The sequence below is a fragment of the Thunnus thynnus genome, chromosome 13, assembly GCF_963924715.1.
Source record: "Thunnus thynnus chromosome 13, fThuThy2.1, whole genome shotgun sequence".
NCBI lineage: Eukaryota > Metazoa > Chordata > Actinopteri > Scombriformes > Scombridae > Thunnus > Thunnus thynnus.
The window spans coordinates 5,421,285-5,447,196 of record NC_089529.1 but is presented as its reverse complement, the minus strand read 5'-3'; the positions used below and the strand labels follow the sequence as shown (position 1 = coordinate 5,447,196).

Genomic DNA, 25,912 nt, shown 5'->3' with positions numbered 1-25,912 from the left:
ACTCCCACCACTCACCCTGTCCCAAGTCTCTCCTGTCTGTGAGCAATTAGTCTGTGTTTATTTCTTGTTTCCTGCTTTCATCTGATCCATCCGCCGACTGATGCTGGGACAGCTGGGTCTGTGGGCCGCTTCCCTCAAAGAAGAGAGGAGAGGGTGAATGCGTGCAAAGGCATTTAGGCAGGGAGGAGGTGAACTAAAACATCATGGAGCTGGCACTGGTTCATGCATCTGAAAGTCATTGGAACATGGAATCATTTCCCCTCCTTTTTCTCTTGCCTATTTCTCTCTGGAGCCTAATTTCCCCCTCCTCAACCGGACCCCTGTCCAAATCGCCCGCTGACTTGTATTTGGAAATGAGTTCCAAATGAAGTCCTGGCTTGGTACTCAGACAAGACAGTATGTGTGTGTGTGTGTGTGTGTGTGTAATTCTGTGTTTGCAATGTGTTTTTTTGCATGCTGGCATCCACCTGTAGTTATCTCTGCAGGCCTTTACAAGGTCATGCTTACACGTAAACACACTACAAGACAGCACAGCTCTCACAGGTATGTAGTTCATACAAAACAGCTCCTTACTATGAACTGTACAGGTGGAGAATAGAAACCTCTACCATGAAATGAAAAAAATCCCTAGAATGATTAATTTCTTTAACCATAACTAATTTTAAATACTCTTCCGTTGGGGTTTATTGAGGTTTATTGTGGCAATTTTAGACAAGTAGCAAAGAGAGTGTGACTTCTTAACCTAAATCATCATGTCACCCACAGTTGTGCTCAAGCTCCTCACATGGTGTTTGAAATTTCTTCCCTCCGCTCAAGTGCTTTTCAACACTCAATAGCTGTCACATAGACACACAAGTGCTTCCTAATGCCTGCATACACACACAGTCCATACAGACACATAAATATTCTGTTTCCATACTGATTAGATTGGATTACATTAGATTGTGCATCTTTGCTCTGCTTGCAAAATCTCCATTACATCTGAAAGAGACGGTGAGGGACATTATCACTGCACAAAATGAGCATGGTCTGTGTTATGACCCAGCTTAAGTGGCTGCAACAATAGAGAGACAAACCATGTCAAAATGTAACAAAAGATATTTATTTAAACAAGTTAAACCAAATTAAAGGAGATGACTGAAAGCTTAAGGTATGAGGCGTGGAAGTCAGTGGGATCAGTGGTCTGTGTGTGTGTGTGTGTGTGTAAGAAGGTGTTGCAAGGTGCATGAAAGCAAAAGAAATAACTAAGGCGACATATCTAAACCCAAACGTGTGTGTAGGGAGGAGCAGAGAGAGAAGCTGCTAGCTGTGGCCAGGCTTTATCACCTGGTAACAGCGGCTCTAGGTGTTCCCAGTTGGGCTAACAAGCTACCTGTGGAGCAGAGTAGGTGAATAAACAGTAAACCCATGATGACAGGGGTCATCAGTCTGTTCCTCTGAATCAGTTGTGTGGTAAATAGTTTCATCACTGGACACGATGTTGCTGTTTCCCTTTTGAACAACGCCAGAAACAGACTATCCTCCGATGATGTCAGCGATGTGCTTATTGGTTTATAATACGACAATGCACCAGCAGTGTCCTCCTGTCCTTGTCCTCCTTTGGTTGGCTACAGAGAGCTTTTAATGAACATCGTTATAAATCAAGCTTTTGAAAAATAAAATTCTTCTCATACTTCTCTGCAAGGATTTCTTGGTCCGTGTTGTGAGGCTGTATTGCTGCTTCAGTTGTTGCAGAATGATAATAGTTATAATCATAATAATTGAAGTCAGTATAGCTGAGGTTCTTCATTGCAAGTTATTTTACTTTTCCAGTGCAGTTGTGGTCTGGAAGATCATGAATGTGCATGTTGTCTTTTGCTTCTGAGACTCAGACGTGGTGTTGATTATAATAATTTGTACTCTGAATGTTCTTATTGAAATGAATGAGAATTATAAATGTATTTGTACAGATATGATGGAAACTACACACTTCTGAGAATTTTATAATTCTAGAAGCAGTTATTGCTTAGAGACATTGTACAAGGAGACTTGTGTATTTACAAAAAATGTGTTGAATGTAAGCAGTGGTGGAAAAACGAGCATATGACAGCCTTCCTTTATCCTTCATCTCTATTATAGCTCTTCTTGTTGACATTGTTAGATGAGCCCAACTGGTCATACTGTTGTATTTTAAAGGCGCAGATGATCCATTATTAATTCTATAATCAATTAATTCTATATCCTTATTGAATCACACTGCACACGTGTTTTTTTTTAAACAATAAACGTATCTTGTACATTTTATCTCCTGCCAGTCAGTGCACAGTTCTCCCAAAGGAGGAAATTCAGGTTATTACTGCACCACATGGACCTCAATACAAGTTGCCCCACTGCTTTACAGCAAAAGTCATTTGTGCCAGGCAGCCTGGTGCCATAATCCCCAGTATTAGCAAGAGGAGGGGTGGGGGGGGGAGGCTAACGTGATTTCCTGGCTGTGGCCTAGATGGGACTTGGGCCTGTATTATCTGGCCATCAGAGAGACTCAGCTTCAACTCTTATATCTGTGTGTGTGTGTGTAGAGAGCAGGAAATGGCCTTTGTGTTGCTGGCCAATACAGCCTGCGGAGAGGAAGAGAGGAAACATGCACTGTGTCGTGCCATGTCGGACCACTGCCTCTCCGTGCGTGCAGAACTATTATAGAGAAAAGAGGAGAAGGAGGTCTAAGACTAGCAGACATAATCAGGTCATGAAACTCCTTCTCTCACTAACCATTCTTAATCCAGGTAGGGGCTAACTGGAGGGGAGACAAACTAAGAAATATTGCTACACAGGTTTAGATTACTCCTACAGCTTCTCTTTTTGTCTCTTCTCGTACCTTACATTTGATTATGTAAGGAGCCTGTGTTGCATTTAACAGTACATAGCTGCGTAGCCCCCGAGACTTTAAAAGATTAAAGCAACCTCTAAGAGCATATAAGGAAGTCGGGAGAAAGTTTTTCTGCAGGAGGGCTCCATGTTTCCTCCTTCGTTCTCACTCTTCTTTCGTGCCAGCAGGTTTAATGGAAAATTGGAGCAGGGCTGAGGAGTAGTAGCTCGGGGGTTTTGAACATCTGGGCTGCTGTAGCTGGAAGAGAAAGAGAGGGAGCGGAGCCTCCCGCAAGCTAGAATACAGACAAACACAGAAATGTACTCCCATGCCCACATGTGTTATGCACAAAGACACACTTGGATGAGCCTTTATAGCCGCTGATGTCAAGTAGGCATACACAGGCATGTTCATACTAAACACACACACTCTCTCACGCACACACACACACACACACATATACACCCTTAACCCCCAGGAGAAGCAGTGCCTCCAGTGGGGAAGTGTCTGTGCAGGCAGGCAGCTCCAGGGCCTCTGTAGACTTCTAAAGCTGCTTCTCTTCTCAGCCCTGTGGGAAGGAGGTATTCAACACAGGAGAAATCAAAAGGAAACGTATCATCAAACCACTCGCACCTTCGAGACACATCACTGTATTAGATAGTTGTCCAAAAACTAGAGCATGAAAACATATTTTTCCCTTCTTCTCCCCTCCTGCCTGCTAGTGATAAATTCATACGGAAACAATGCTCCTTAACCTCGTGTTATTCCACTCTGCTGCCCCTGAAGTTAATTGTTTTGATATGATCTCTTTGCATGCGATGTTAAATTGTTTAACTAGAGTTTCAAAAGGATCTCAAGATAACCTTATAATCATCAGCAAGTGTACATTTTATAGCCCTTAACACATTATCACCAGAGCACCGGCTTCATCTTTTAAGCCTCTGTGTCGTGTCTAAATGCACACCAGACAGTGGAATGATACTCCCAGCTACTTTCTCATGTTTTTTGGATTTCAGCCCTCTGAGCTCTCGCAGCCCTGTTATCCGGGCACAGCGATGGCCATGGGGGATGTGGCCAAGCGTAGGCATGTGTGTGGGAAGTGAGCAGGCAGTCAGGCTGTCACTTAGCATTACAGCACTACAGGCTCCCCGTGGGTGACATGAGGAGGGTGGAAAGTGAGAAGGAGAGAGAGAGAGAGAGAGAGAGAGAGAGAGAGAGAGAGAGGGAGAGAGGGAGAGAGAGAGGGAAGGAAGGAGTGGGGCAAATGATATACAGCATCCCACACACCAAAACACCAACCTGGCCCCTAGCAAGCCCAAGCCTAGGAAACCTGCTGTTTGTTTTTCTTTTGATTAGACCAACCACTGTAGATAAGCCCACCTGACAAGACTTCACAGTTGGCCTCTGAAAAGAGAATCCAAACTGAAAGGATGCTAAGAGGAAGAGGAAAGGGTTAAAGAGTGCTGGGCAGAACAGACAAAAATAGTCAGTACAGTCTCTGTGTCTATTCCAAGAAATCTGTTTTGACTTTCTGACTTTAATGAAACAGAAATGTTTTGGTGGCACAGATTCCACATTTGTAATACATGTATATTGTCAGGACAGCAATTCCACAACTACTCCAGGTTAAAGTGTCATCATAATGACACCACATTCATTTTAAGAATCGTGGTGACTCCCATCTTAACCTGAAACATGTCTAATGAACTGTTAATCACTCAGCCAACAACAGCTCATGTAGTGGCAGTTATACTGTACATGTGACCTGACCTGCCAAACAAAGCTATATAGTTCAACACAAGTGTTTGTTACCATATTGTTCTGTCAAATGACTTCTCTCACTTACTCAAAAAGAGGAAATCTGGAGTTTTGAGACGGTAATCCCCTCAACTCAACTGTAATATTATTTGTTAACCATGATAATCCATTTTTTTTGGTTTGTTTTGTTACCACAACTTTAACTTTAATCAAGTTTGTTTAGATAAGACTTATGTTATTCCTCACACACTTCCACTGTGTGCTGCTCTTTTCATCCCCATATGCTGTTTCAACAGCAGATTTGCACCTTTAATAAGCTATAGCCACCGGTAGTCAGAGTTGCACTGACATTATTTGATTCTGGTATCGACGGTTCTGCAGTGAAGTGAAAAAACAACGTAGCGATCCTCTCTGCTCTCCATGATTCTCTGTTAACAACGTTCTACACTGCTGCATTCAGCTTCAGTTAAGGAGCACAAATGATCAATGCTGCATCTTTGAAACTGTTATTTTAATGTTCTGTAATATTCTCACATCATGGCTGCTATCTCTTAGTTGATTAAAGTTGACATTGTCGTTTTTAGTCGTTAAGTACATTTTAATGATCTTCTTGTCAAGAATTAACAATTAGCTATTACTTATTACTAGAAAGTGATCTCTGCATCGTAGTAATATCAAACACATTTTGTTTTCAGAGTTGACTTAAGTTTTTAATGAGCACAACATTTAGGAGATTCAATAATACTGCATTAATCTGTGGAGGGATAAAAAAACGTGACAAAACAATTAGCTGTAGAAACCGTATCAAAGCATTTGTGATGTCATGGGCAGCCGTATCCTGTATAAAAGCTTTTTGTTTTACTTTTACAACACCTGCCTCTTATATACACACTGGTGTGTCTAAACCTTTGGCTGGGACTGTACATACTGCATATCTTAGCAGGAAAACAGTTTTCCCCAGACATTATGTTGGACAGATACCAAACAATCCCTCGGTTAAACCCCACTTTTATAAGCATTACTTATGTAAGACATGCAGTCAAAGCAGAATGTATGTTTCCCCCTTGTTCCACAACACTGATTGGTTCTGCCAGACCTCCGTGCACTGGCACAAAGCTTTGGGCAAACATCTGGCCAAGAGAGACTATGTTTCCATGGATGCTAACACAGTTGTTGAGTGATCGCTTTTGTTTATAACCCACTGCTGTCCTAAGATCGGTTGCCTCAGTTTAACTCAGGAGCTGCCAAATTTGGCTAAATCGTGTGGGATACAGGAGCCCATTCTAGCTGGCAGACATTTCAAACCATAGTCAAAGGTGACATGATTATATACACAGCAGTGTTGTGTGTATGGGATCTGGGCCCTGTGCACTGAGGGGAGCGGCAGAATATAAACATTGGCTGGGTGGCCCAGTCTCTGCTCTGGCTGTGGCCTTTTTAGTCCTTAAGCCTTCACAGTAGGCGACTGGCTTTTCAAAGGTCCAGCTCATGATGTCAGTCTGCTGCCCTCTGCTGAAACCCTGCATCCTCTCTGCTGACTTTGTTTACATATGGATTTATCAGATCAGAAATATTTTGACCAAACTAACCCCACATTTTCTGATATGTATGTTTATGCTAGAGTGGAGAGGGAGTGCAAACAGATGTGTTGACATGAATAAAAAAAATTACTTTTAAATTCAAAAGAAAGCGATATTTCTTTGCATTTTAAATTATAGTGAAAGTCCTCACAGTCTACAAAATACCACTCACAAATGTGATGGAACCAGCACAACCTGAGGCACACAGCAGAAAATTTAACTGGCTTTACAATGTAATATAAAATCCTGATGTAACCTTAAATATAATTGTACTTGATTCCACAAATGTGCTCCCAGTGGCACAAAGATACTTGTAGCCAAATGTTATATGATCTATAAAAGTGTATTGATCTCATCTGGCCATAATGACTTTTTGCTGTTCTGCCTTCAATAAATTGTCATTTTTATTCTAGTGTTTATGTAGGCTAGCTGTCTTTCTTCTTTGGTAATAACCAGTTGCTAATGTAGGTCTGATCCAGGAATCAAAATTTGATGACAGGTGCACATCATCTGCAGGAAGTGTTGATGACAAAGCACACAGGAAGCTGATATAAAGATTTGAGGCTTAATTTATGGTTAATCTTAACATCTGCATCAAGCAGCAGATGAATCTATCACAGTACACAAGTTCTAAAAGTTAACTAGTTAAACATGCTTCCACCCAGTAAACAATGTGTTTTATAGAGACTGTTGACAACACATTTTGATCATATTCTCAATGTGACCATTCAAAAAGTAAAATATTTTGTCATTTGCTATATTTATGTTCTGTATGTACCTTCTAGCCATGCGAGGGACATAGCTTTAATGGCAGTGTTGCTCAGTCAGTTTGTTCTCCACTTCGGTCCAAACTCTAATACTGTATCCAACAACTATGGAATGGATTGACAGAAACTTTGTACAGATATTCATAGTCCCCAGAGGATAAACCCCACTGACTATGGTGATCCCCTGAACCTTTCCTCTCGCACAACCGTGAGGTTGACATTTGAGGTTTTGAGTGAAATGTCTCAAAATTACACTGAAATCTGTGAAATCTGCAACATATAGAATCTCCAGAGAATAACTACAGGTTTAATCGTAATCACTTTAGTGATCCCTTGACTTTTAAGAAAAGCCGTAGACCCTAACCCCTGTTGACATATAGCCTTGTTTTAAGATAGTGTACATACTCTTAAAGCTGCTGTTTTCAATATTTTTTTATTAACAATGAGTCAGATGACTGTGTAATCTGGAAGAGGTCGCTTGAAGAATGGTAAATGGACTTTACTTGTATTCTAGTCTTCCGACCACTCAAAGCACTTTTACACTACTAGTCACATTCACCCATTCACACACATTCATACCCTGAATGGGTACAAGGGCGACCATACAAGGTCCCAACCTGCCCATCAGAGGGAGATTACCATTCACACACATTCACACACTGATGGCACAGCTATCAGGAGCAATTTGGGATTCAATATCTTGCCCATGGACACTTGACATGCAGACTGGAGGAGCTGGGAATCGAACCGCCGATCTTCTGATTAGTGGACGACCAGCTCTACAACTGAGAAGAGTCATCACATGACACTGCAGTTCCCCCTGAAATCTGTAGAGCATTTTGGTGTCTTTAACTTGTTGTTTTGGTTTTAGAACTCGCACTTTACTGTTTTTTGGGGTTTTTTCATATAGTCTCTCCACTCTCGATAATATGGTTTTCAGATACAGCAAGAAGTTATTTTCGGCAGAAAAAGCTCTAAAGCTTCCACTGTACATGACCTACCCTACACTAACAGGGCTCAAAATGAAACGTGATGTTCTGTGCGTGCTTAATGTGTAAATAAACCATTGTTTATTAATACAGTCACCATATCAACCTTTAAAGATGATAATATGTGAGTCTTGGGTTACAACAATCAATTAATGCAGGTTGAACTACTGTTTAAGGAAAATTTGTAAAAGAATTTGTGTTTGTAAAAATGCTCTGAGAAAACACAGAATGTGGCCCTGTGGTTATTTTGGTTAAGAAATATTACAATCAATAGATGCTAAGTATTGTTAGTAACATTTTAAGTGAAATGAAGAACACTGTGAATGTGCCACATTGGTTCAAATTCAGACTCAGATCTTCAAAGGCTGAATTGTATGCAAGTGAGCCTGTGGCTGGCATTTTATGAAGTAGGAGTATCACAACACACACTAACAATAATCCTTTGTGGAATACTTGTAAATATTTGAAGCTGTCATGCAGAGTTGAGCTGTAACCAATCAGACCTCCACATAACTGCATTTGACAGAGCATTTTGGAGGCACATTTGTTCAGCCGTCAGAGTTTATTTGGCTCGTGGGAACGCTTCGCCTTCAGGGTCAGACCAACATCAGGGGCTGCTGTCTGTAGAAATAATAAAGCAGACAGTGTTACTTTACAAAGGGCAGAGAAATGCAAGATTGAAATAGATACAGAAGGGGGTTAAACAAGGTCAGACTGAAAGAGCTTAACGGTGCATAAAAGAGAGCACTGGGGGGAGACATTGAGTGAGCAAATGGCTCGAAAATTTTCAAAAAAGGAGCAAGAGAGGCAGAGAAAGGGAGCAAGTAGGATAGACAGGAAAAAGAAAGTTAGAGGGAGAGAGGGAGAGGGCAGCGAGGGAGGTTGGCGCTCCAGTCTTTAGAGTTTGTTCAGTCAGAAGGGAAACATTCTCCTCTTCTGGCATCTGCCACCACAGCTGAAGCCCATCTGAGGAGCTCTCTTGTCAGCCTTCCAAGCCCGCCACGCCACACACACACTACGCACGCACTCACTCACGCACACACACACACACACACACAAACACACACACACCGCACACCACACTACACCACGAAGACGAGGGAGTGGGAGAAACGGTAGCAGGCTTAGAAGTCAGACACAGAGCGAGAAAGAGCAAGCACAAAGACCAGCAGGATAAAGTAGCTGAAACATTTCAAGTGTCACCGCACTGCACATTCAACATCAGTCTTTGGAGGAGACTTAGACTTTCCCTCGGCACACTGAATCATTCAGGAACAGAGGAGAGAAGGATGATCAAGTCCAGTTGGTTCTATGTCAAGTTCAAATACAACGAGAAGGTAAGTTCATATGTTGAATTTTTTTTCCTGGCCTTATTCCTCTACTCAGAGTGTCTTGGCTAATATATAACCATATGATATTGATTGCCCATGAAAATGTTGAATTAGTTAGTTGTGCATGGATACTCTTTCCAGACATTCTTCATCTTTTCTCAGTGGCTGTTTTAAATTCATAGTGGAGCTTAGGTTTGTAGGCCTGTGGTAAAGTGGAGGTTAAATGCGAATGTTCTCTGTGTAATTTTGCCCATGGGAATATTGACTCCTGGCTGCTGACAGTGCTTCTTCCCGTAAATACAGTATTTCGGTTAAAGGCAGACTAATACACTGCAAACATGCTATGTCTAATGGCATTTGTTTGATGGTATTGTGTGTTATATAAGTGCCGTGCGTGCTTCAGGCAAATGTCGTTTAAGCCAAGAAACTGCAAAAGCATTTATACCATTCTTTTTTTTTTCAATACATGTGCTCATATTTGAGTTCAGAACCCTTGTTGCCAAAATGTGAATGAGATTCTGTAGTCTCAAGAACATCCCAGATTTTTTTTTTTTACAAATAGAAATGACTTTGGCTACCTGTAGCACGCATAATATCAATAGGCCTGCGGCACGCTTCCCATTAGCATTTATTAAAAAGTTTAAGCATTTATGAAAAAGTTCAAGCTCTTCATTCAAACTTAGTGTAAAATTGTATAAAATAAGATACATTCACTTTAAATATATATACTTCTATATACATTGCCTGTTCTAGAAAGTGCATGATGATGCCGCGGCCCTCTCTTGTGATGTGGTAAAGTTTCATCGCAGTGAGTGATGTCATCGTCTGATCCTATAGCTTGTTTAATGGAATTGAATCTGAGGAGAGATAAGTCCTCAGTAGTGCTCTTCCGTGTGTGGATGGTATTACACCGTGAAAGCCAAGCTTTGGGCCAGCCACTAGCACTTTCTCAAGTGTTCGTTGCTGTGCTAATGAAGACAGATACAGTTACAATTACCTTCAGTTCGTTAACCAGTCATTTAGCCAGACGTCAGCTACCAGCAACCATCCAGTCAGTCAGCTGGCCGGCCGTTAAGCCAAGCTCCCGTTCATGCCTCGTCTCTCTTTGTGTCACGACTAACGGTTTCGGTGATGACCCCGTACGCTGATCAGGTTCGCTTCTCAGCGTCAGGTGTCTGCCCCGCAGGATCGATAAAACTATCTCATTACATAAAACACGACCAGGCAGAGTTCTGTTTACTGTGGTTGATGCCTCACTTCTTACAGTTTGTTTAAAAAATTTGGCGCTATAAATATATGAAATAACAGTGTGCTTGACTGGCTTTGCTGTTTCAGGCTTATTATGGTGGATAAGTGAGAGTGTGCCAAGTGGCCTCATGGGAGCATCTGTCGGTGCCCGAGGTGCTCTGTTTCCATCTGGTCTGCCATTTTGTTCCTGAGCAGTCTTGATGTGGAGAAGTGAGAAGATGGCCGCTCTTTTCATCTTTTAGAACCAGAACCTTTCTAGAGACGTTTCCTCCTCACTGCTGTCAAATCATATTTCACCACACAGATACATTGTATATTACCAATTTGTAATTTTCAGCTTCTTATTAAAAGGCACACACTCAAACTTAGTTTTACAAAGTTTATACAAAAACTGCTAAGTGACATTACTAGAAATAGGTGGAGACTTTACTGTAGTGTTGGTCAGCAGATGAGCCTGCTCTACAATCCATATGCCAAAGTAAAGATGTCCCATCAGAGAGAAATGTTGCTGTGAAACTGGACAAAGACACAGCAATAAAAACAAGTCCAAGCAACCATGACAACAGCACGGATGTTCACTGGCAGTGTCTGGAATAAAAGTGGAAAAAGGAGTTCAGTACCATGCTCCTTTTCCTTCCAATCACTGCTTCTCCCATCACATCTGGCCAAGTTAAGTGAGAACATTTCCACTTCACATTTGATCCAAAGAAAGTAGGAAGAAAGTGGGGGGAATTGAAACGGAAAGAGGCGTGACAAGATAACTGGTCGAGTTTTACCTCAGTGATCTTTGTGAGTGAAGGAACGAAGAGATAAAGTTAACAGTTGAGCTGACTTTTTACAAGCCTCATTGAATCAGAGATATCTCTAATTTGCAGTACTTTGATCAATTGCAAAAGCTCCAGATGGTATTTTTACTGCAAAAATATGAAAAATTCAACAGTTTCATCAGCTTGTGTTGTATCTCCTAGGTGGACTGCCTTTCCTATACTTCTATTTTTCCCCATGTCCATGTTCCCAGTTAAAAGAAAGTATACACAAGAACAGGATGTGTGTGTGTGTGTGTCAGTGCTTATGGGGTTCTGGGGCGAAAGCTGAGTTTGTGTCGGAGGAGAAGAAGGGCTTATGCAGCCGTCTGCTTTTCCTGCTCCCAGCTGTCTCGCCTCAGGAGCAGCCAGCCTCCGTGTGATTACGTGTGATTGACAGGCACGCTTTCAGCAGCATGCGAATAGGAAGTGACCTTAAACAAGCACTGCCATTTTTGACTGAGTGCCTGTCTTTCCTTTCGCCCCCGCCTCCCTCGCTCGCCAAAGAGAAGGGGTGAGAAGGGCACGAAGCATGGTGGCTTCTGGGTCAAGAACCCGGGGTCATCCACGTCTGGGGAAAGGGTAATTGCTACCCCTGTGTGTGGGCTCATGTGCTGAAGTGAGAGGGTATGAGAGGGAGAGGGAGGGGGGAGGTAGAGACTGGAGGGAGGCTGGAGGTGGGTTACATTGCTCCGAGTGGAAAGAGAACACAACACTGTAGTCCTGCTCTGTGTGTCTGCTGCTTGCAGCTCTTTGTCCTCTAAGCCAGTGCCAGGACCCCCAGTGGGCCATTTCTGGGGCCGCAGACCCACAGAGGGCGAACAGCGACCTGACTCACACTGGACTAATTCAATTTAACACACACTGAGTGCCCTGTGATTGGTGTGTTAACTCTGGCCTCTCCCATGGCCAGATGGCTGCACTTGGAGAGATACAGTTACATTTTGACTGATGCCTTTATGAGTGTACAGTGTACATTGTTGTTTCATAAGCTCACACAGATAGCTGGTTACAGTTTGGTGTATTATCCTCAAATTATAAGTGCTTTTGTCTGTAAGGATTTCAATATTCACTGGTTGATGCAGTAGTCTTTTATCATTCATCACTGTGATGAACCAGCTCAAGGAAGACCACACAAATAATCATGGATGAAAGTAAAACAAATGTATTTAACTAATAGTAAACTATACACACATTAACATCGTGCCATGGTGTTGTGCATGGATGTGAGAAATGTATGCAAGTGGTAAGGTGAAAAGCAAATCTAATGAAACCCAAAACACAACCAAACAAACCCCTGCTTGCTTGGCGGAGAGAGAGAACTGATATATCCCGCCCTCTTTCAGTAATCAAGAGGAGTTAATTGAGGTGTGGCTCATCCTCCTGACAAAATCTGACTGCCTCCTACACAGGAACAGGAAAAATACACATAAAGAGCCACAGGCAGAGTGGAAGGAAGACCTTACTTAAGTAAAAGTACTAAAACCACTCTGTGTAAATTGTTCATTACAGAGGTTTTACCAGAAAAATGTACTTGAAGTATCAAAAGTAAAATTACCGGCCCCTGTGACTGACAGATGATTGTATATGATATTATATTGTTAATACTGTTGCATTAATGTGTGTGAGTTACTTCCAATTATTTTATATACAATAAGTCCAATGGTTCCCAATGTATGGCTCAGGGCCCTTCCAGTGGGTCACAAAATAAATGTGAGGGGTTTGGAGATAATTAATGGGCCTTGGCTGTTGGTTCCTTGGGTCTTGAACAGATATTTAAATGAAATCATCTCAGAAGCTTAGAGGGGGAATGTCTCTATGGTGGAACAGCTAACAACTCATAGACATAAAATGTGACAAAGGGCCCCAACCAGACAATGTTTCCTCAGGCGGCATTCAGACTGAAAACTGCCCTGCAATAAAACAGTACAAGGGGCTGTGATGGTGGGAGGGTGTGCTTTTTGAGGTACCGGTGAGATAAAGAAATACGATTGAGGAAGTCGAGCTGTAGTTACAGATTAATTACATTTAAGGAGTTATCAGAAGCCAAAACACTGCAACGCGGTTCAGAGTACTTTCAGACAGGATTTTACAAGTCTGGAAAGTTATCGCTACCATCGCAAGGTAAATAGTCGTTAAAAACATCCAGGAATGTGTGCTTGCATGTATGTGATTGGCCAACGCAGCGCCTTTCTGGATGATGTCGGGTTGCGTTGTTGCAAAAGTTGAGCCCGGTTCAAATTTTTGCCAGACGACCACTGTGCTTTTTTGCCGAGCCTGGTGCAGTTTTTTCACGTTCCGCCATTTTCGGTCTGAAGAAAGGGTCACAAGCCAAGAAGGTTGGGAGCCACTGGTTTAATCTTAAGTAATGCAATGTATCTTATTTTCTTATCACATGTCTTTTAATGTCAAATCTTCATCTGAAAAGTAACGAATCTATGAAATACAGTAAAGTAAAAAGTAAAATACATTCCCTTACCACAATATGTAGTGAAGTAGGAAGTAGAATGAAGTGGAAATACTGTAAATAATATAAAGTACAGGACTTGAGTAAATGTACTTAGTTTCTTTTACCACTGATCAGTAAGAGGAAGTTGTCTATAAGCAGATAAGTCCTTCAGCCATATTTTATGTGAATCTAAGAGAATCTCCAGTATGCTGTAGGGGAAGTTTGTCGCCAAGCTCCCGTTTGGCAACACTGACGCTGGTTGACCGTTTATATTGTCGACTTCAATCTGTTTATTGTGGTAAGTATGTGTACAGTAAATTGATGAAAAGCTTTCTGTGCTGTAGAAACACAGCATGTTGATGTTTCTTGTAGATTCTTTGGTTTTATACATTGTGTCCCACACACAGCACCATATTCATCTTGAATGATCTGTATTTATTTTGGATCTCTTTTTTTCATTTAGATCATGTTTTCTACAAAGTGACACATGCAAGGCTCCTGTTACTACATTTAAACATTTAAACAAACTTTTCATTACATTTGATGATTTATATGCCTACTGGTTCACTTTAAACTGGGCTTAGTTTAGCAGCATCCATGCCTTTGTTTCTCCATAACAACATGGAATCCTCTCCGCTACTCAGTTTGCCCAATCACAGCCTGCCAGTATTTGTTGCCTTTAATTTACTTTACTTTATTTTAATGTACTATTTAGATAATTAAAAAAATGGAAGGCTAAAATAATTATATTCTAAAATATTATAGAAATAGATTTGGCTGGGATAACATTTATTGGCATGATATTGTTACTAATTGTAATTGGCTGATAACTAATTTACTCACAATTGGCTAAATCACAGGTCCCAGCTGTTACATTGATGAGGCCTGTTAGAGCAGCTTGTGCTGTGTAAGATGTGTTCCCACATACAGAGAGGGGCTGTAGATTGTATATTGAATCTGTATTTACTGTGCCTGTGTGCCCGGCTTGGTTTGTTGATTAGTAGGGGGGTGACTGTAATGACTATAATGACTGTGAAAACCAGAGAGTGGGGTGTGGGTTATCATTAAGGGAGGCTCATTGCAGTCTCTGATGATGCCACAGTATGTTATGAGAGGGACATGGTGTGGAAACCTCTCTTGGGTGGTATCGCCTATTTCAAACACAAACTCAGGGAGAAGGTTGAAACCAACACTATACATGTACATTCCTGTGGACTATTCTTGAAGAATATAATCTTCCATTAGGAGTCCATTGGGGACACTATTGTTGGCTGGTCTGCGTATAGGTTTGTAGCTTGCGTCTAATTGTGTTTCGCTGCTTCAGAGGATTCCTCCAGTGTCACCATCCCAATAGCAAAAGCTGTTCCCTTCTCGTCAAATAATGAATGGGTTGATCTGCATGAAAGTTTTATCCCTCTGCCCATCCGTCCACGCTTGGAGGACTTTAATGAGAGTTTATTGGAGCCATTTTAACCAAGCCAGTTTAATTTATTTATGCTTAAAAGCTGGAGCGGTAAGAGGCTTACAGAACTCTTGACCCCGGGAATGCTTGTCGCAAAGCGGGCCCCGTCAGCTTTTTTTTTTTTTTTTTCCAGAAAAGCTTGCTTACTTTACAGACACATTGAAATTCTAGGGGAGCGCTCCACAGCTTGCCGAAGGGATTACTGGTAAATCCCTGCAAACTCCAGATGTTTTCCCAGGCAGCACGCAGCGAGGAAACATCGCCCATCCCCTGTAAACATCTGTCAGACAAAAGCCTCCGCCACAGAGGAGACAACAGAAGCTTAGAGGGAGTAAAGTAGCTTGACTAGTCAGATTTTCACTCTGTTAGATCTGTTTGTTTATGAAGAGCTAAGTGGCTTTGCGGGGCATCTTGTGTTCCTGCTTATGCTAAGCTTCAAAGTGGACGAGCATACAGTATAACTGAAATATTTGGTGGTTAAACAGATGAGGAGGCTGTCCAGGCAGGACGATAACGACAGAGTCTCTCTAAACCCAGAGCTTTCCTAAATGGACCACCAAGAGAGACATACTCAGACTTTTTTAAATAGCAAACTTTTATTTAATTTTTTTTTTTTTTTTTTTTGTTAAGTTTGATCCAAATTGAACTCTTAAGTTTAAATGATTGTAGACACTCTGTAGAAGAAGACTGACGTATGGTGTCAGGATTGTGACACCAGCTATGGATATTGTTGGGGATTTCTGATGTCACAGTAGCAGTATGTCTCTCTACTGTGTGTGTGTGTGTGTGTGTGATGTTAGTGGCAGTTGCTGCAGGGTTCAGGCCCCCGGCAGGATCTCATATCCCCCTGCCATGTTTGTGTTAATTTGCTGGATGTAAACACGGTGAGTGGGCTGTAACAAGGCAGTGCTTGCCACTGTGTCTCTGGTCTCCAGCCTCCTCAGTGGAAGACAGAATGCAGAGAGGGAGCGGCTGACCAGTGTCTGGATCACTGAACAATTGCAGGCCAGAGAGAGCGGAGGAGAGAGCGAGCCCTCAGTGTAGCCACTAGGGACAGGCCTGACAGATGGATGGAGCGAATGACTGGATGCCTAGCCAACTGGAAAGACAACTTTCACCCACACAGGCTGTATGCTTTTGCCTGTCGCCTTTTATCTCCATCTCTTATAAACAACCTAGACTATTATTTCAGTTTCTACATCATGGTTCTCAAACTGGAGTTTATTTAACTAGAAATGATGATTCATAGAATCGACTGCTCTAATCACAGGTTGCACTGTCACAAACACAATATATCTACTTTTACCTGCAGTGTTTAGATACAGTTTGATGCCAAATCAGTAATTCCAAAATAACCTCCCTTTGTATTTCTTGTATGTCAAACCTTCTTTTGATACTAGTTAGTATTTTCTCAGCAAAAAGCATTCTCTAATACAGGATACAAACTGTGTACAGAAGACAAAAGTTGGTGCATTCATGTGTTTTCCTTTTATGTGGAAGATGACATTCAATCATGTGATGAGATTGTTGACAGTCTTTCTCAGTCATCTTTGTGAAAACAGTGTAATGTGATGAATCTTCTCAGCGGTGAGTTGCTTTTCTTTACTTACATGCTAAACGCATGTTTGCTGCCCTCAGTGGTCGATACACGTGTCAATTCTAACAGAACTCCAGAAGTTATATTACTAAAACGCGCTTGCTGTTACCACTGCTAACCACAGGTGTGACAAAATAAACCAGGACTGAAATATTAAGTTTTATACATTTCACTGGGACTAAATCAATATTCTCTTAGCTTGCAGCCTAATAAGGCTGCCATATAAATATAGATAGCAGAGATGTATCAGTACTCGTGGCACTGAGTAAAGGTGTACAGTATGTGGAGCTGCACAGGCAATATGTGCCTCATTTTCTCCTCAGAGGAGTTCTCCCAGAGCTCATTAGCCCCTGTGAAATTCCCACTGGAATGCCGGGTCCTGCCTGCCGTCTGCTGCCCGCTCCTGAGCAGCTCTGGTTTCAGCCTGCTGGATGACTGGGCACAGGGATGGTTCCCATAGTTGAGCTGCCTGAGTCGCATGGGCAGACCCTGGTACCCCGGCTCAAAGAGCCCTCTGTTGTCCCGTGCACATGCTCACATGCAGGGTAGGGTTGCTTCACGCAGATGGACACATACACAGAGGGGCAGCCTGGCAATGTGAGCTATGGGAATGTCACAGATTTATGGAAGGATGGATCACATGCTCGCAGACTGCCGGAGAGCGAAACCCAACAATTGCTTTTTGTTTAAATGTAAACTTGTGTAACTGTCTGGCAATACCAGTCTACGCTGGTACAGTCCAAAGAAACAATCCTATGCTTTTTTCAGCAGCCTCCCCCCTGAGTGAGGCTTGGCTCAAAATCCGTCTAACTTGGCCAACGCTGTGGAACAGATACACACACGTGGACACACTCCCACATTCAAACGCATAATGTCTAGATCATTATTTTCCATCAGGACATTGGGGAAAAGTCTGTTTATTAAACACCATTATGTTCTGCAAATGGCCAACAGTTTCTCAGTGTGAACAACTAGCTTTCCCTGCATTAAGCAAAACTCATACGCCAGGTTGGCTTTTTCCCCTAAAACTTTTACCCAGTGAGGGGAGGGGAGAGAAGAGTGTGGTGGAGAGCGGGCCAGAGGAGAGTGCATATCAAAGAGAAGCAGCCATCTGTCAGCACAGGCAGCAAACAGCTGGTGGAGGAGATGCAAGATGTCTGAACAAAGACTGACAAGATGGAAGATGACAGGAAACAGATTTCCCTCCCTTTTTACCCCTCCTGTAAGAGAAGAGGTTGACCATCAGAGTGCTGTGATGTCTCACAGTCTCCAGATGCTGGCTCTTCTCTCCTCACTTCTCTCATCTTCTCTCTTCTAATCTTCTTGCCTTCCTATCCTTTACATCTTCTCTTTGCTTCCTCTTTCTCTTCTCTGTCTCTTTCTTTGTCTCTCCTCTTTCTCTTTTCTTCTTCTATGCTGCTCTCTCCTCGACTCCTTTAGTAACACAGCAGAGTGACGGTTTGTCAGCTCACCAGCGTACTTGCTATGCTTAGTTTTTCCATGAATGGTTACTGGAGAGATTCTTCAGTCTGGTCCCTCGCTGCTTAATTTGTTCATTTGCATTGCTGGTGTGCTCAACAAGAACAGAGAATGTCTCATCTCTCACATGTAGGCAAACGCAGAATTAAACTATTTTTTACTGGAATTACCATGTAATAATTAATACATGATATGCTTTAATTATACTAATTATGATAGCGTTTACTCAGTGTAGAAGTTTTTTTTTTAGAATAGGATTTTTGTGGGACCTAAATATTACATTCTGTGAATTATTTAGCTTTAGTAATTGACCTGCTGCAGCTTAAGTAGATACACATCTCTCCGCTCATTTGCTCAGATAAATGAAGCGGTGTGAGTGGTGTTAACTAAATTTTTAGGAAATGAGCGCGGGGCCTTATGTTAATTAGTGTTGCAGCGTAAGCCTTGTTACATCAGGTCTTCTTCTCTCTCTACTTAGCACAGTCTATTCCCCTTTGTGCCTTTTCCCCCCGCGCTGTTAATTTGAACAGAAAATGCAGTCTGTTTTTAAATAGGGCAGTGGTGCACGCTAGTCGCAATCATTAAGCCCATTTTCTGCCAGCTTAGAGCCGTTGAAGTGCCTGTAATGGAGGGGAAGCGAGCGAGTTTTTGTCTACTCTCTCTATCCACAGTGTAATGTGTGATGTGTGACATTGGCCAGTCTAATAGTGTAATGGCCCTAATTGTCTAATCACTCTAATATGTGGCTACTGCTCCTGGACATGACAAGGGCAAAATGAGCTAATAAACAGTGATTACTGTAACTTGAAATCAGCACATAGAAGAGAGAGAGGGGGGGGGGAATGTTAGCTGCAACTCCTTCCTCTCCCTGTTTTGTGCTTGACAGACAGGGGAATTATGGTGGCAGTGAAAGGTCAGCTTGTGGTTGCACACAAGTGATGGAATGACAGAGAGAGAGAGTGAGAGGTATCAAAGACTGACAGGGAGAGAGAGAAAGAGCTGTCATCTTCGGATCTTGTCCCTTCGGTCAGTTAGATTGACGAGCTGTCAGCTTGGCCAGCTCAGACTCTGCGGAACAAAGAGTAGACAAGGCAGAGCTTTCACTTTCCCCAACCATCTGCCTCTCACTCTGCCTCTTTCTCATTCTCATACTCTGTTAAAAAATTGAATTTGACATATAAGATGGTGCCGCGGGTGGCTGCCTCGGTGTTGCGCTGTCTAGTGTTTTTTCTATTTTTGTTTATTTTTGCAGTCTTCAGTACTCCCTTTCATATCACATTCACCAGGGAAGAACTGTTGAATATTTGACGGTTTACTCCACAAACTTTTTCACTGGTCTTTACACACCCAGAAACTTTTTCAGAGATTTTTGGTCTGAGGACCAGCAGCTCTCTGTGGAGCTCAGAGGAGATGCAGGTGAGGGAAGTGAGCTGAAGCGCTGATTAAGCTGCGACAGTCGGGGTTCTGAACACTGCTCCCGTCATTGCATTTGGCGAATGTCCGCTCTCTGCCCAACAAACTGCTGCTCATTAACAGAACGAACAGGGATCTGCTGCCCTGTGCTTCAGTGAAACTGGGCTTGGTTAGAACATCCCTGACAGCATTGTACATCTGCCGGGCTTCCGACTCCACCAAGCACATCACATAATAAGAAAATGAAGGGATGCGGAATCTGCTTCTGCATAAACGAACGTTGGTGCACAGATACATTGTCAAGAAAAATATGCAGTCCTCACCCAGAGACTATTTTCATCAACTGCAAATGGTTTTATTCACCATGGGAGTTTTCCTCCTTTGTTTTGGTTGGTGTTTACATCCCACCTCAGGCCTGCGTTAGTGAGGCCTTACAACACCTGGCTAACCAGATAAGCCAGACTTCCCTCTCATTATCCTTGGGGATTTTAACAAAGCAAACCTCAGCCATGAAGTGACAAAATGCAGACAGCATGTTAAGTGTCCCACCAGGGATAAAAAAATACTGGACCACTGCTACACAATATTAAGTGACACACATCGCTCTCTTCCCCATGCAGCTTTGGGACTCTCTGATCACTGTCTGGTTCATCTTCTCCCAACATATTAAAATCTGCAAAGCCTGTGGTTAAAACTGTGAGGAGATGGACCAACAAGTCAGAACTGGAGCTACACACCTGCTTTGACTGTTTCTGAGGCTGCCATCTACAGACCTGGATGAAACAGTTTTCGTTAGGACGTGTGTGCCCACTAAAACCTTGGGTTACTTAACGTAATCCCTGGTTGTTTTGTAACAGAGTGAGTTGTTTCACTGTGGGATATCACTTTTGGCGTGACCACTACATAAGCTCTAATGACACCACATCTGTCTTATGACAGACAGGTCGACCTGTGGGAGGGCCCCGCCTTGAGCTGCACACACACCCTGCACATAACCTGTTCCAACTTCTCCCCTCTAGGCACTACCAGAGGCACTATACACCAGCAACAGTTTCTTCTCCCTCGCTGTCACACTTATGAACAGTTAACTCACTGTGGCACTGTGCAATAACCCTGGAACACTATAATACCCACTGTACCTACAAATAATTTATATTTATATTTAGTCTAAAATGCAAAATGTGCAATACATTTCACTTACTACGTTATATCTGAACAGGCTGTACATACTGTACATAACCACCTACTATACAGTATGTATATAAAGTAATGTCTTTTTTCGCCAATTTAATATTTATCTCATCACTCCGTGCACTCTTTACTTATTTGCACTATTTGTAGAAGATTGTTGTGTTGTTGTTCTGTGTAAGTACATTGAGAGCCACTAAACTGGAGGCAAATTCCTTGTATGTGTAAACACACTTGGCCAGTAAAGATTATTCTGACGGGAGAAATTTCTTTACCATTTTTACAGCAACAGAAAAGGAAATGGTTTGTTTGGACAGAAAAGATCTTTCTAGTGGCAGTAAAGGAGCATGGATTAGGGGTTTGATGATCTTGAGAAACGATTGACAACTTTTATTAAACATTTTCCCCATCCACCCACCATGTTCAAAAAGTCCATCATATTGAAAAAGCATTAAAAGACAGTTCAGAGAAAAAAAAACTCAGGGAAAATCAGGAAAGGCTCTTTCTGATAAAAGTATGCTTTAAGAAGGGACTTACAAGAGATCACTGACTCAGCCGACCTGATTTCCTCAGACAGATCGTTCCAGAGCCTCAGGGCCCTGAGTGCAAATGCTCTGTCCCATTTAGTTTTCAGCCGGGCCTCTGGAACAGACAAAAGACTTCTGCCCAAAAGGTCAGAGATATAGCAGGGAGAGAGGCCATGAAAAACCTTAAAAGTAATCAGTAAGATCTTAAAATCCATTCTAAGAGATGTTTGGGGTTATTGTTTGTTCATCTTTTGCATGGATTACATTAATAAATTACTCTTGTTGGCTTTTTATTCATGAAGCTTTTATTGCATTTACAGTAAGGTGTCCACATTAATTAGGTAAATAACATAAATAAACATTTTGTTCCTTTCAGTAGGGGCGGGGGGGTCATGTTGGAGGGGCGGTCCAGTTTTTGACATCACAAAGGCAGTCATTAACTAAACTCAGCATTCTAGGGTGTGTGGATCTAACAGGCAGGTACATCTGCGTATCATCAGCATAACAATCAAAAGAGACACCATAGGTGCTTTTCATTATGTTAATGTGTCTCCTCACTTCCCTCACTCGCGTCTCTTCTTCATGTCTCAGCTCCTCCCAGCAAAAGACGGATAGAGGAATTTAATTCATCAAAGGGATCATCGTCGCTCATTCCGTCACCATTTTGAGGAAACGGCAGCTACTCATGATGCATAGCACCTCAACTGTCAAATATGTAGAAGTCAGCTATTAATATGTAGAAATTATTAAGTTAAAAACTTAAACTCTAAAATTTAAACTTAAAATTCATGTACAATTAATCAACATTTTACACTGTTACTTAATATTTTCTACAGGATAGTTGGAAGTAAAACACCTGATAAATGCTCTGATTATAGATCTATAGCGACATCTGGCTGTCACAGAATAAGACACAAATGGATCATTTAAATCTGTTAATTAATGAAAGAACAACCAATGAAAAGGAGCAATGAAAACAGCTGTAGCCTGAAGAATATGTTTGAATAAAATATTGCTTATTTGGTTTGTGAAAGTCTGACGTCCTTTTCAGGCTCATGGTGATTTTATAGGAGACACACAGCTGTGCGGCATCATATTTTCATGAAGGAGCTGAGACATAGTTGGGAGAAGCCTTAGGCTCATGAAGAAAGAAATAAAGTTACAATAGTGGTTTTCATTATTGATTCATGATTCAGTAATTTTTATTTTATGATTAAATATGATCAGCTGCTTTTGGTGCCGTCATTCCTGTTCCACAAGTAGTTTTCTACTCTTACTGTCCTGTCAGATCAGCTGACCAATCAATAAACACATTGGATCAAAGGGGTGACGCTGTCCGATTAAAAAAAACAAAAAAAACCTTCCTCCTCCTCATCTCCTCCGGGTGCATTTAAGGGATTGGAAGATCCTCCATGATGGCGGAGGGAGATCGGTTTCCAGGTCACAGCTGGAGGACAGAGGAGAGGGTGCATGAGGAAGCATAGTTAATATAATGAAAAGCACGCCATGTCTATGAATAATGTGCACAAGGGGAAGCATGAATAAGGAAAATAAAATTGGTGCCAAAACTGACCCCTGAGGCACACCATACTTAACAAAAGATAATGAAGAGACATAGAACCTCCTATTGGACAGGTAAAATGAAAACCATCCTAAAGCTGTACCAGATATCCCCACCCAGTGCTCCAGTCTGTCTTACAGGATACTGTGATTTATCGTGGCAAAGGCTGTGCTAACGTCCAGGAGTACAAGGACTGAGCACATGCCATTATGAGCAGCCATTGAAAGGTCCTTTGTAATCTTAATCAGGGCAGTCTTGGTGCTGTGATACTTCCAGAAATCAGACTGAAACTTTTCAAAAATATTATTTTCCAGTGCAGAGAGAAATTGCTTGGACACTATTTTTCCTAAAAATTTTATATAAAAGGTAAAAGGAAATTGGTCTATAATTTTGAGGGAGCGAGGGATCCAACCCAAGTTTTTTTTTTAACAGTGGATGCACACAAGCAGTTTTAAAATAATCAGGGACACAGCTATTAGGGCCTGACAGATTCCATTACTTTTAGTAAAAACTTTTTATTACATCAAGAGGGCTGGAAGACTCTCATAAACCATACTGTATCTAAATGTCCAGACAAGGCAATGGTTCAAATATCTTGTTGTGAGTGAAGGACATCAGAGTAAGTGGCACTGGGGTGTAATAGAGGATCTAAGTGACTCCATTCTACCTGTAAAATAAGATAAAAACATTTCAGTGATAAGGTGCATAGTAACAGGTACTTACAGTGTACAATGTGGAAAACAATAATCTCAGTAGATCTTTGTGCATTCAGGTTTCTGATTCAGATGGTAGATTTCTTCCCAAGTTGCTTTGAATTAATTCATCTTGGTTGTCACAATTGGTCCATCTACCCAATAAAAACTACAGGTGTTCCCCTAGTGCACATACAAAGGACAGACTTGTGACAGTGCTGCAATTCCCACAATTGTGATGACTGAAGCCGAATGCTGGAGTTTTTGTTTCAGTCGCACAAACACCATATCGCCTATGTGAATTTCCAATTTATTTTCTAGTGTATCATCAGCTTTATAGTATTTGTTTCTTTCCACTGTAGCCAGACATGAAGGCTGAGGCAGGACTCGGCCCAAAACATTCACTAAAAAGTCTCTATTTGCACTGTTTGTGCCTTGCAAGATGAATGTGTTTTTTGTCTGTGTGTTTGGAGTTGATGTTTTATGCACCGTCTCCAGGCTATGAAGCCCTCATTTCACAGCTCCCCAGAGACCAGTTAACCCCTCACTTCCTCCCCAGAGCATCCGATAAGGAGTTGTGTATGTGTATGTGTGTGTGTGCGTGCGCATGCGTGTATGAATCCATGCTGTATCTTCTGTGAAGCAGACTTTCTCTACTGTAGTCGGGCACTCTGATAGCCTCCATTCATTATTCAGCTCTATTCCAGCTGCACCACACCCCCAAGCAGCACAGAAATAAAACAAGGTTAAGAATTGGCATGAAATGTGTCTCAGTGGATCAAGTGGTGGGGGAGGGTGGGGAGGAGGTTTTGGAGACGGGGGAGGTATGGACCTTTATCTGTGCGCCATCTTTTATTAATTGCCCTGGTGCTTAGATTGCGAGTTTCTCCGTGATCATTAATGCATGCGCGGAATAACGTATTTACATGTTCTCATGCATTATGCATGGGCAGGGAGGAGGCTACAGTGTTGTGGAGGACCCTCTGCCCACAGGTCTTGTGTTTTCTTTGTGTGTGTGTGTGTGTGTGTGTGTGTGCGCACACTTGTCTGTGTGTGAGCTGATCTGAATTCAGCCAAAGTGTGAAATCCACTTACTACCAGGCCCCTGTGTTGCTACAGGAAAGCAATGCAACATTGGGCAACAAGCATTCCTATTGCTGTCACACAGACCACTGAGGGTTTAGACTGCCTGACAGAGGCTGACAGGTCTCAGTGTCACCAAGATGTGTTAACCAAATATATTTGCTTAACAAGCATGCATTGTAAGTGCAGTGAAATATTTAGTTGCCCTCCTTGTTTATCTTCTCACCCATAGTCACATGTGCTCTGCATTCACTATGTGCTTCCCCTCACGTGATGATAGACAGAGTGTCAGAATCCCGCATGGCTGAAAGAGAACAGTTACAGGTTGGAGACACTGTGGTGATGGAAAGAAATTTTGAAAGTGTGAGTAAAGCTTCTCTGTCTGTCTTGACATTTTCTGGTTTTCTGGTCAGCAGGGGTTCTGATTGATCAATTTAAAGCACAGCTCCCCGTTGGCCCATTCACTTCCTTAGTAAAACTCACAGTTCTTGTATTTCCTCTAAGAAGTCAGCTCTCTGCACTGGAGCCTTCCTCTCATTTATTTTGTTTATGTATTTCCTTGCTCTTCCACTCCTGCCTCTATTATCATAAGTCCAAGCTCAGCAGATACCCCTGATATCGATCACTGGCTGGCCCCGGCCGTTCCTGTTTAACTTGTTGTGAGCACTGTGTGTTTCATTATTTTTTGTGCTGATTGCTCTATGTTGTAATTTGTGTGTTGTAATTGTATCAGATAACTGCTGGTGGAGTTGGTCATTGTGCCGCCTGCTGCCTTGCATCAGAACCACCCATGTCAGATAATTAGGGCCTCAGCACGAAAGTGCCATGGCTCAACGGTTCCTGGCACTGAAAATGCAGGGAACTTATTGTTTTTAAAGATGTTTTTAAAGATTATTATTCTTCCCCTACGGCATTTCATTTTTGAAAGGTTTGGGATACTTGAAAACTCAACAAAATTGGCACACACGTCAGAACTGGTGAAAATTGCAAAGTTCTGTAGTGATTGGGCTCAGGCTCCATAGCTTCCCCAAACACAGGGCCATGTTGGGATTCATGAAATTCAGTGGGATTATTGCTCTCATCATTCTGGTCATAATACATATTTTTAAAATTTATTTGCCAGACAGGAAATCAGCCATT

General features: G+C 42.1%; 1 protein-coding gene across 8 annotated transcripts in view; it reads left to right on the top strand.

Annotated features, from left to right (window-relative positions):
- auts2a (activator of transcription and developmental regulator AUTS2 a) overlaps positions 1–25,912 on the top strand; it is a 478,003-nt gene that overhangs the window by 256,287 nt on the left and 195,804 nt on the right. The window contains exon 1 of one of the 8 annotated variants that reach the window (XM_067607424.1): positions 9,011–9,276. The exons of the other annotated variants lie outside the window; for them this stretch is intronic. Coding sequence (XP_067463525.1) covers positions 9,229–9,276 — 48 coding nt within the window. The 5' untranslated portion in view covers positions 9,011–9,228. Of the gene's footprint in view, positions 1–9,010; positions 9,277–25,912 lie in introns of those variants that run through there. 8 annotated transcript variants of the gene reach the window in all.